The sequence below is a fragment of the Denticeps clupeoides genome, chromosome 4 (genome assembly GCF_900700375.1).
Source record: "Denticeps clupeoides chromosome 4, fDenClu1.1, whole genome shotgun sequence".
NCBI classification, from domain to species: domain Eukaryota; kingdom Metazoa; phylum Chordata; class Actinopteri; order Clupeiformes; family Denticipitidae; genus Denticeps; species Denticeps clupeoides.
This window is the reverse complement of record NC_041710.1, coordinates 4,712,590-4,724,819: the sequence shown is the minus strand read 5'-3', so window position 1 is coordinate 4,724,819 and position 12,230 is coordinate 4,712,590. Positions and strand designations below refer to the sequence as shown.

The window sequence follows — 12,230 nt, the reverse complement described above, 5'->3', positions numbered from 1 at the left end:
TAAAAACTTTATATTATTTGAAAAAATCTTTCATTTCAACACAGCAAATACAATTACATTTACAGTCCCCCTGGAGACACTCAGTGTTAAGTGTCTTGCTCAGGGACACAATGGTAGTAAGTGTGGTTTGAACCTGTGGTGCTCTGGTTCATATGCGAGTGTGTTACCCACTAGGCTACTACCACCCTATGCGTATGTCATAAAGTTCACAGTCCACACTGACAAATATACTGTATCTACAAAAAATATGGGCTATACACTTTCTGTGAGAAATATGTTCTAATTCAGTGAATGGGAAAAAAGGGATATTCATTAAAACCATCAGAATCTCATGAAGAATCTAGTTATTGCATCAATAACACAGAAACTAATGAAAAATTAACTGTTTAATGTACTGTACCCATGCAGTACCACGTAGTATTACCAGTATGTGTGACAGGGGTTTGCAAAAGTGTATTTATACCAGGTATTGATCAATTTTCATATAGGGTTGTCAAAAAGTGAGGAAAAGAGCACAGTGTCCACATTAATGCAGGAACAGGGAGTGAGGGAGAAAAAAGGAACATATAAAAGGTGATTAGAACCCTGGTGTGTAAGTGACTGGCATCACCTTGGCATCACACAGCCCCTGCATTGCCTTATATAATAAAAAATAATAATGTAGCTAAAAAGATTTCAATTGATTACATTATATAATAAATTATATGGTTAATTATAACACATTCTTGGTGTCTGAAAGTAAAGTGCAGAGAAATATAAACCAAAAACTGCTTTTGGGAATGGGATCCAAATACCTTTTTGACTGTATATAAAGCTGTCCTTTTTCCCTACTCTACTGCTACGTTCTCATGCACAGTTAATGCAACAGACAGCACCCTCATTCTTTTAAGACTTCAGGGGGATGGAGAGCCGATAAGATATGTGAATGTAAGATGATGGGTACCGGTGGAGACAGAGAGGCAGACGGTGCAGCCATATTGATTAGGCTCTTCTGAACTCTGTTAACCCCTCAACACTCCAGGAATTAGCCTCATACAATAAATGCTTAGTCTGTATTTTTAAGAAACTGAATGTTACTAATGTAGTAAATATCTGGAGTAAATACGGTAGTTTATGAAAGTGTTTAAAAACACGATTGAGGAATAACGTTAGTTGAATTTGTCGGAAAACACACACTTGCAGTGCATTATCTTTAAAAAAAAAAAAACAGAAGCAGAGGGAGCCTCAGTTAATCAAGCCTCTAAATACAATTTGAAATAACTAAAATATCCCAGAGGCCATCATTGTGTCCTTAGTGGCAACACTGAGGATTTCCATGTGGAAAATGTTTGTAAAATGGCCGAGATGGCTGTAAAATTTTGCAAAAAATGAAAGATTTGCCCCACAGAGGCATGTTTGGTTTGGAGATGAATGAGTGCACCACTAATTGCCTCTTATTGCATAATGCATTTGGCAAGTCACGCGGGTCTCTCCAGCACGCAGCCCCTGGCTCCCAAAATGCATTAAGGAGCTTCACCATTGCAAACCTGAAATTAGAATTGATGATGATGACAAGCGCTTTATTGCTGTTGCAATACACCATGTCACAAGTCACAAGCACCAGCGAAAAACAGGCCATCAACCTGACCGTACAGGGGATAGGGGATATGGAAAAACAGAGAAAGCAGAATCACATGGGGAGAGAGGAGGAGAATAAAAAAAACAGCCTCTAGACTGTACTCCAATAGGGAGTACATTGTAGGAACCCGGGAAAAAAAAAGACAGTATAAGCACATGGTCAAAAATTAAACGACAAAAAAAATTAAATCGCAACTTGGGAGGGGAATGGGGACGTAGGGCTAGTCATCTGGTCCAGCGGGCACTGGAGATGCTGGTGAACAGACCCGGCCGTCCTCGCTGGGGCTATCATGCTGATGGAGGAGTTGGATGGGGGGAGAGAGTCTTGCTGCCCCTGCCCTCCCGGATAGCGCTGATTATGGAAGGCCAAAAACTGATGGGACTGTCCACACCACTCTCCGGCCAACATTCTATGCAGAACCGTGACTTTTTTCTGAGATGGTATCCAATTTGCGATCAATAATCACAGTGATGTGGTCCAATCTGCGATCGATCGTCACAGTCTGTGCGGCAGCAGCCGACTCCTTCAAGGCTGTCACCGTTTTCTTCAATGTGCAATTAACCGGGGCACCCCAAGACCTGTTATCATGGTTCCAAACAGGTAGATATCCTCCATGTCCCCCCACGGACAGAGCTGCGAGGCACACCACTCTCCACCTGTCCCACCCGTGACATGGCGTAACCCGCTGCAGATGTTCCAGAAGGACACTCAGGTTCCCTCGCACCTTGATTTCTCTTTGAAAAGATGATGTCAGTCGCGTTGAGAGACCAGTTGACCAAATCCACGGTTTTCTCAGATCGGAGAGCAGGGCTGGGAGAGTCTCTCAAGGAATGAGATAATAGTCGAGACAAAGCGGCAAGCAGGAAAACAGGGGAGGGAGGGTTCGAGATAAAGATGCCTCTGCCGAGAGCAAGAATGAAAGCTTCTGCAAATATTCCAGGGCACACATTTCACATCTCTTCCTTTTCTGCCTTTACATGTTGCAGGGCGGTAGTAGCCTAGTGGGTAGAAAAAGAACCAGAAGACCCAGGTTCAAACCCCACTTACTACCATTGTAGTAAGTGGGCAGGACACTTAACCCTGAGTGTCTCCGGGGGGGGACTGTCTCTCTAACTACTGACTGTAAGATAAATGCCTTAAATGTAAATGTTCTTGAATCAATTAGTCAGCAATTGTATGAACTTGTGAATTATGAGATGAAACTGTTTAAGCCTCAGACAGATTTCAAACTACAATCTGAACACACGACAGATTCTTTTTTTCTGTTGGTCCAGAAAAAAGAGGCAAAAAAAAAACTATATACAGTACAGGCCAAAAGTTTGGACACACCTTCTCATTCAATGTGTTTTCTTTATTTTCATGACCATTTATGTTGGTGGATTCTCACTGAAGGCATCAAAATTATGAATGAACACATGTGGAGTTATATACTTAACAAAAAGTGGAGACCTGGCCTCCACAGTCACTGGACCTGAAGCCAATCCAGATGGTTTGGGGTGAGCTGGACCAACAAGTGCTAAACACCTCTGGGAACTCCTTCAAGACTGTTGGAAAACCATTTCAGGTGACGACATCTTGAAGCTCATCGAGAGAATGCCAAGAGTGTGCAAATCATTAATCAGAGAAAAGAAAGTAGAATATAAAACATGTTTTCAGTTGTTTCACCTTTTTTGGTTAAGTACATAACTACATTCATAGTTTTGATGCCTTCAGTGAGAAGCTACCAATGTAAATGGTCATGATAATAAAGAAAAAACTGAAGGTGTGTCCAAACTTTTGGCCTGTACTGTATATGTATCGAAGCAATTCGAGACAAGAGCAACAGCGAGACAAGAGCAATTAAACGCATGCACTCCACGCTGAAATGGAAACTTTGAGATGGACGCTGGAACAAAATCCATGTGCCCTTGTTTTGAGGCAGCTGCATTTAATATCCTGCTTAGTCAACAAAATCTCATTATCAACTGAAGCCAGTGTCATGGACTCACACCTCCGAGGTTGTGAGTTTGAATCCGGGCTCCAGCTTTGCATGTTTACACGCGTTACCCATCTTTGGATGGTTTCCCCCGCTGTCCAAAGGAAATGCACACTAGATAAAATGCCGATTCTGAATTGTACATAGGTGTGAGCGTCTGGGTGGCTGCCCTATTATGGATGAGCCCCGCCTTCACCCCTTCATCCTGGGATAGTCACAGCCATGACCCTGCTTAAGGATAAACGGTAACGGACAGTGAGTGGGTGAGTGTTCAGTGCTCCCTTTGGCAAATGGAGCATACGTTTCATTTTATTTTCACGAGTGTGCAAAATAGTCACATCATTTATCAGCTAAATACAACTGCAAAGCCCTGGTCCATGAACAGCCAGGTGCAGAAAAAGGAAATGCAACCTTGCAGGTTCCATGTCAGGCTTACGCTATTCATCCACTGCAGAAAAGTGGAATAAACATGAGCAAATAAATACTTCCTATTTAATTTTCAGTGGCACCTGAAGGCCGACTTGTGCAAGGAATAATGAGAACCTGAGCAGCAAAGCCAGCAAATGAGTAGCTTAACTTTATACAAATCAGCAGGATGTGGAAAAGCAGGAAATGCACCAGGCGGCAGCCAATCAGAGTGTAGTTTTTTGATTTCAGGGGTACACTATAACAAATCCAGGATGTTGGCTTGTGCTTACAGCTGAATGTAGTGATTGGCAGTGGTGGCCTAGCAGGTAAAAGTGAAGTGATTGTCATTGTGATACACAGCAGCACAGAACACGGTGCACCCAGCGAAATGTGTCCTCTGCATTTAACCATCACCCTTAGTGAGCAGCGGGCAGCCATGACAGGCGCCCGGGGAGCAGTGCACCGTCCCCACACACTGCTCCCCGGGTGCCTGTCATGGCTGCCCGCAAGGGTGATGGTTAAAAGCAGAGGGCACATTTCGTCGTGGCACCGTGTGCTGTGCTGTGTATGACAATCACTTCACTTTGACTTTCGAACTGAGGCTCCACATCATCACATGCAGTGAGCTTTTCCCTCAACTCTGAATGCATTCAGACCCTCTGCTTAATGCTTAAAGGTCAGACATATAAATAACCGTGATGGATGGAATTAATCAGGCCAACTCATGGCAGTGATCAGTGTGCACCCGTGCAAAGGTTTCTCGGCGGGGAGATCCCAGCTGACCAAGCTCACCTTCACTCTTTCAAAGCCACTTATTGTAGCCCAGAGGAATGCAGTGCTGCTCACCGCCTCGGATTATGAATTTGTATGCACTGGTGCCATTCGTTAATTCATTTTGCCTTCATTCCCTGCGTGTCAGGTCAATCGCAAAGTCTCAGACTTGCTAATCAGACACAGGGCCGAGGTAATTCAGTCTTATGCCACCAGGGCATAGATTCAAGATGGTTGGTCTTCATCTGCCATGCCAGCGACAAATGGCCTCAGAGGAATGACCTGAGACACCAACGTTGTGGTTGTGGTCCGGTTTCGCTGTTGCTAGGTGAACTTCGTTTTCATCGCTGGACTGAATGAGAGTCAGAACTGCGGTTAATACGAACCCTGAAGATTCTAATGTAAACGAGTTGGAGACGGGCATTCTGTTATCACTCACATTAGCTCCGAAATGTTCATGAATATTTCATGTGCAGAAAATGACTTTGGAGCCCAGAGGTTGTCTGTGTCTGTCAGACCATATCATGGTGACAGAAGGAGCTTAATTTTCAGGTACAGTGCTGACTGAAACAAGGAAAAGTAAAAAGAGAAAAGAGAGACAGATTTGTGGAGGATGATGAGGAGTTGAGAGAGGTAGAGGAAGAGAGTTCTGGTCTTGTTGGCCATTTTCAGTGAACTTCTGCATGTCTGACTTCAGGCTTCTCACCATACATTACGTTTACACGTACATTTACACTTGAGGCATTTGGCAGACGCCCTTATACAGAGTGACTTACAGCATGCTTTCATGTTACCATCGATGAAGTAATCAGTACAATTCCTTTTATTAGCTTGGTTGTAGTTTTTCTTTAGATAAGTTAGTCTAGGTATTCTCTAGGAAAGTCTTAAGCTGCCAACACCAATTACACTGTTAACTTGGTAAGTACAGGTAATTACAGTCTATTACATACAAACACACTGCTCAACCACTGCCATACCACGGTTACTAAGGGGAGTTCATTCGTTCATCACTTTTTGTGTCCATTATTAGTTTACACCAACACACCTTCTTTAATACGATTAGATGATCTGATCATCCAAATCTCCTCCTATTTCATCCTGCTTTGACTATTGGGCTCCTCCTAAAGCGAAAGTGTTATAATTGTATTATTTATTGTATTAACATGTTTTGTACGTTTTTAGCAATATTTGAACAATATTGTATTTTTAACTAATTGAAATTTTGCATTCAAATGTGATCAGTTTCACAAGGAATGTGTTACATTTTACACATAAAAAATAAGCAAAAAAAATGTTGCTACGGTGGTCTCTTAATGTTGTCCATTCTGTAAATTTTGCATTGTTTCTGCACGTTCTTTAAATCACACAGCCATAACTGGGAAGAGGAACGTCAAAGAGCAACTTAATGCATATACCAAATGCAACACTTTAACCTGTGAACAATGGAAAGAAATTTATCACATTAAGAATGTCATATTTTTTAACGGTATAAAACGGTATGCAACATAAATTTACCCAATGGGAGAGATTTTGATTATCCCGGCGTACCGCAGAAATATGCACATCACATGCACAAAACACACCTACTTTCAGCATGATGCATTATTTTTGGAAATTGGACGAGAGCACAGAGCGCACGGAGGAGCAGCTTGTTAAAAACATCAATAATCTGACCTGAGTAAAGATAGCAGTGGATCCTGTATAAATATAGATTAATATAGTGTCTTTCCTCTTGGGGTCAAACTACATGTGTAAATCCATGAACATCATGCACTTTCACACTTGTGAAAGTTGTAGATAATAGGATTAGGTTTAGGTTTACGTTTGGGATTAGTTGAAGGCTTTCAGTTTGAAACCTTGCAAACCATCAATAGCACAGCGGCTGTATTATCTCGCATTTTCACAATTTATCAGCTGCAGCAATTCAAAAATCAACGTGTGAGTGTCTGTTTTACAGACATACATGACTTCCAGATTTTTTTGGTTTTGGTTCAATGTGTAAAAGAACACATTGATACACCTTGTATGAATTTCTGTCAAATACTGCACTCACTGCTTCACTGAGACCTTTATGGGAGAAATGTTAAAAAGTAATTCGATCTTTTCTATAATCGCAGATATGCCAAATCTACATTCACGCCTACTTTGAAATGTGTAAAAAGTTTATTATACAACTTCCTGCTGCAGTGCCTTTGCTATAGATGTGTGTCACCTTTTCAACAACAGTTACATTTAAATCTACAGATCAAATTATACACCGCAATACATACAGTCTGGTTCAATTTATATCGCAATATGAATTTTGTGCCACATCACACAGCCCTAGTTGAAGTTTTAGAGATGTAAGCTGGCTAAAACAGAACACACACAAGTCGGTTTAATGTCAAAATGGACCTAATCAATGGTTTGGACATTTCAAAAATCTTATATTAATATCATTCAAAATGGCGAGGGTGTTTGTTCGCCATCAAGTTCTTTTCACTGTAATCCTCTCAGATGCTGTAAGTTGGCCATTTCCTATAAACTTTTTGCAGTTATTATGCCAGCTCAGCCCAGGCTGGAATTCTTAAAATCATTCTGCATGCACTTTAGATACAGAACAAGGAGCATGATGTCTTCAGAATTTCACTAAAACGGTAGGGCGACACACATTTCCCTCCAGATTTAAAGCCGTACGGAGTCTGTCACGCTGCCGTTTTCACAGATAAAAATCTCACCTTGCGAAGATGAGGAGTAACACAGGAGTTATCTGAAGGTTTTACCCAGAGGGAGACGATGCATCAAATTAAAACTCTCACACATCCTGCCTTTCCAGGCGAATGCTGAGGAGAAGACAGGAGTAGTAAAGGCTCAGGTACAGCGGTGCCTTTCAACACCTCAAAATGTCTTGTCTAGACAGCGAGATGAAGAAATAAGAGGTAATCAATAGCTACTTAATAATAAGTGTCGAACCCACATTTATACCCAAAACTCATATTAAATAAGTGGATTTAATTTTTAAAACTTGACATTTACCATTTAAAAGTTTAGAAGTATTTAAATAGAAGTATTGCTGAAAGAATTGTGCTGTAATTGTGCTATACAGTAAGCTTGCCCTGCTTTTTACCCCCCATTCAAGTGCTGTGCAATGTTTGCTGTTCTTGCTGTCACTTATTCACATGAGATATATGCATCTCCTGTTGTACTAGATCTGACCAACTAAAATGCCATCAAAGGTGAACAACGTTGGCTAGACAGTTATGCTATAGATATTAAACATATTAGGGGCACAATTTTTGTGCTGACACTAAGCACAGAAATAAGCATGGGGCTCGTTTGGTAGTGTAAGGTCGAAGGTGTCGTCAGGATTGGCGGTTCAATTGCCGGTTCAATTGCCGGACCATCACTTCTCCTTCAAACAGCTGAAACAAGAAAGAAGAGCTTGGTAGTGATCTGTATCTTGGAGATGTCAGCCAGAACGCGACCTTTAAAGATGCTCAGCACAACTGGAACTCGAGGAAGTCAAACATAAAAAGCTGTAATAAAACAAACCTTTCTTTCTATGAAATGCATCTCTGAGGGAATCAGACCGGTGGTGGTAGTAGCCTAGTGGGTAACACACTCGCCTGTGAACCAGAAGACCCAGGTTCAAATCCCACCTACTACCATTGTGTCCCTGAGCAAGACACTTAACGCTAAGTTGCTCCAGGGAGACTGTCCCTGTAATACTGATTGTAAGTCGCTCTGGATAAGGGCGTCTGATAAATGCTGTAAAAATGCAAAAAATGCAGACATTCTGAGCCTGATATGAATCGTAAACGATGCAACTGTCAGTCAAATCTGAGGACCAGTAATTCCGACTCCGGCCAGACTCCAGACACTGGAGCCGCCGCCCACAGGGACACGTTTGCATGCAGCTACTTCTGTTACAGAAAGTAGTAACTGTCATTTCCGGGCAATGCAGCACCGGGTCAAGTGTCACATTGACACCGGGCAGAGGTCCACGTGCAAGGTCAACGGTGCATCATATGCTGCCATCGAGTGGATTGTGTGCAAAAAAAGAAAAATGCTAAGGAGCAGGGAGGCCGGGTGCAGCCTCAGTTCTGATCTCCACACACTGCGATGCCTTCCACAAAACCACTTACCATTGATCAGTCGCAAATCCAATTTCCCCGTCCTCTCCAGCAAACCTGTAAATATTGAGGCCGTAGCTCCGCGGCCTTCACGTGGGAGTCCGTCCTTCTTTACGGGCCGGCCGAAAAACCACCCAGACGCCCCCGCATGCTCTCCGGCCGAAATGAGCGAGACGAGCCTAATGGCACAGTTAGGTGTTCCACAGGACTCTCACGTTTCATGCGCTAACGGGCACCCCTCTATGAGAGGGCGCGGCATCTTCCTACTGACTACAGCCAGGCCCTGCAGATATATTATTATATATTATGGCAGATATAAGGCCAAAGAAATGTTAAAGGTTAACTACATATTTCAGTTGGTTTACATGCACTCATGTAAACCAATTTTTTTTTGGCAGAAAATGGCATTCTGAGGTTCGTACCACCCACGCCTCCGAAAACAAACCCCTGACGATGCCAACATACTTCTCCGTCTAGTGCCAGAAAGGTGGAATAAATAATGATGTGCGTCTGGATTTCTGGGTCTTTGAAACATCATCAGTGGCCTGTAGGTCTTCGTCTTCTACCACCTACTCTTCATTATCCCGGTTTGGCAAAAAATGAGCTTTTGTGAGCAGGAATCTATGGTGTAATTATTGTCCAGAACGTGCAACATGATGATGCAATCACTGTGACACATTTATGAGCCTTTCATTAGTAGAAAAAAAAAATGCCCCTAATTGTCGATTTACGACGCCAACTGGTTCCCTGCGCCCGTCAGGCGATTACGTTTGTTGTGTTAGCTGTCAGTTTCCCGCCCGGGAGAAAAGAAAAAAGCTACCACCGTCCCGTGCTAATGACCACGCACGCTTCTGAATAAAGACCCCGCCCCACCCCTCACCCTTTTGTTCAGAGATCCCGCCTACATCTGCCTCTCTGCATGGGTTTGGTTATGAGGGTCTCCCGTATGAACTGCAATTTTATTCACCACTGTCAGTCACCGGCTGGTGACTGACCAATGGCAACTGTCCTAGAAACTATCTATCTATCTATCTATCTATCTATCTATCTATCTATCTATCTATCTATCTATCTATCTATCTATCTATCTATCTCTCTCTTTCTCTCTCTCTCTCTATATATATATATATATATATTTGGTATTTTCTGTGCACTCTTTGTTGTGAAGTGCCCATCACGGCTGGACAAAAGGAGGTGCCTGAAGGAAGGGGGAGGGGCCACACTGCATCACATGGGTTGACAAATGATGCTGGCAGGTGCCCAGAATGTCAATGAGCTTCCTCATTAGCATAACAATACCTGGAGACAACGAATTTCTAGGTGCTTCGGCTCCCAGGGGCTCTGTGAGACGGGTGAATAACCACATCCGTTGACGTCAGGATTCACTCGGACGGTGCCGGATGCCGCTCTGCTCACAGTAGCACTCTAGATTAATGCTCTTTTTTAAATTCATTTTTAAAATAATAAACAAGAGCAAAGAAGCAGCGATAAATGCTGAAAGACTGACTACAGCGCAGAAAACAGGACTTGGAGCTTTAGCCCAGACATAAATTATTGTTTTCTATTGACTGACGAGGTACAAACACACACACACACACACACACACACACACAAACAGCCAATCATACTGAGAACACTTTTCTCTTTTCTCTGCTGACTCTTCCTTGACACGGGACTGCAGACTTTGCTATAAGTTCTGTAGCACGTGTATCCCTGCCTGTGCTCTGTGACACTCTGACACCTCGCGTCCATGATTCAGTAGCCACGCTTCACTACTGCACAGAGGAAAGACGTATGGATTAGGCGGATCCATTTTAGTCCACGTGTAGAAATGAGCTGTTCCTTCCCCCGCGTTTTGACCGAAGTGGCCTTTAAAAATTTCATACGGTACGCCGAAGACACCCTAGAAACACTACGAACGCCACATCCCATGTCCGAGCATGTTAAAATCTTACAGAATTGTGCAGCAAATTAACTAAATTCTTGATAGAAAGCACGGGAAATTAATCTGCATGTTTGCTGGGGTAGACGCTGTGGCACAGGTACGACTATAACAGGGGTCGCGGTTGCAATGCCCACTGACGGCACTGAACAAGGTCTGTTATGAGCCAGGACAAGAGAGGGAAGGGGGCAGACGGGAAACCTGCGATGTGTTGACAGGAGTGGGTTTAAGTCATCAAAGATTTAAAGCAAGAAATGCGCGTTTGACTAACAGCTCAGGACATCACACTCTTAAAAGTCGAGGACTGCATCATTTAAGGATCAAATGTGTACCTTAAAGTGACCTCAAATGTAGCTTTTGGGCCTAAAAAAGTATTTGCATCTACGTTGAGATCCAGTAAATAAATGCAGGGGGTATATTCTTGTGGACAATAATCCTATTTCTGATTTAAACACAATTTTTGATGAGGCCTTATAAATTCCACGCAGAGCAAGACTACAGCTAATCTGTGGGAGAGGTGAAGGACTAAACGTCAATAGAAAGCGTCATAATGCATTTTTTTACATCTTCTTTTTTTATCCCGTTTTAAGATTAGAATTAGTCTATATTATTCTATTGTATTAGTTATTAGTCTACAAAAGAAGTTTACTTTTTTCTGCCATGTCTCACTTTCAACCTTATTAAAACGAGTCAGTAATTTATTACGTTTTTAAACCTGCTAATTATAAACAATTGTCGGGCCGCACACACGTGATTCCACACAAGAATAAATAATAAAATAAAATAAAAAAACCGGGGGGCAGCCAACGCGCAGAACGCCGCGCCACGATTCCCTGCCACGGGGGTACAAAGAAGCCGAGCGGCACCATGGTGGTCCCCGCCGTACTCACGGGCAGCCGCGCCGTCCAACACGCCCAGCGTCCAGAGGAGAAGCGCGGCCGCCGGACCGGGCAGCCGCCGCCGCCGCATCGTCGCGAAACAAAGGAGACCGAGCAGGAGCGGGAGAGGGTCGCGCAGCGCAGCCGCCGTGTGCGTGTCTCACGTCGCCGAGCAGCGACGGCGCGGCCCACGCTGTTCCCGTCCCAGCACGCGCATTGTCCCGGCGCTCGCGGGCCTCCGGCGGGGTCGCTATCCAGGTGCTGAACCCGACGCCTCGACTCGTCGTCGTCGTCGTCCCCCCTGCCGCGGGCGGAGTGGTACGACCCGGCCGTCACAGACGGGGCGCCCGGGTCTCGGCGAAATCTTCCCGGGGGGGGGGGGTCCGTACGCGGAAGAAACCAAAAACACACACAAATAACGCAATGCATTCGATTATACTGGAGATGTATATTATTTAATAAAATACATGATATATAGTATATTATAATATTTCGTAATAGACGGTTTAACAAGCAGGAAACGAGC

The 12,230-nt window shown here is 43.5% G+C and overlaps 1 protein-coding gene across 1 annotated transcript in view; it reads right to left on the bottom strand.

The window, feature by feature from the left end:
* cntnap2b (contactin associated protein 2b) overlaps positions 1–11,991 on the bottom strand; it is a 30,338-nt gene extending 18,347 nt beyond the window's left edge. Inside the window, exon 1 of the mRNA XM_028975996.1 lies at positions 11,717–11,991. Within this exon, the coding sequence (XP_028831829.1) occupies positions 11,717–11,795 (79 nt within the window). The 5' untranslated portion in view covers positions 11,796–11,991. The remainder of the gene's footprint in view (positions 1–11,716) is intronic.
* Positions 11,992–12,230: the final 239 nt, after the last annotated feature.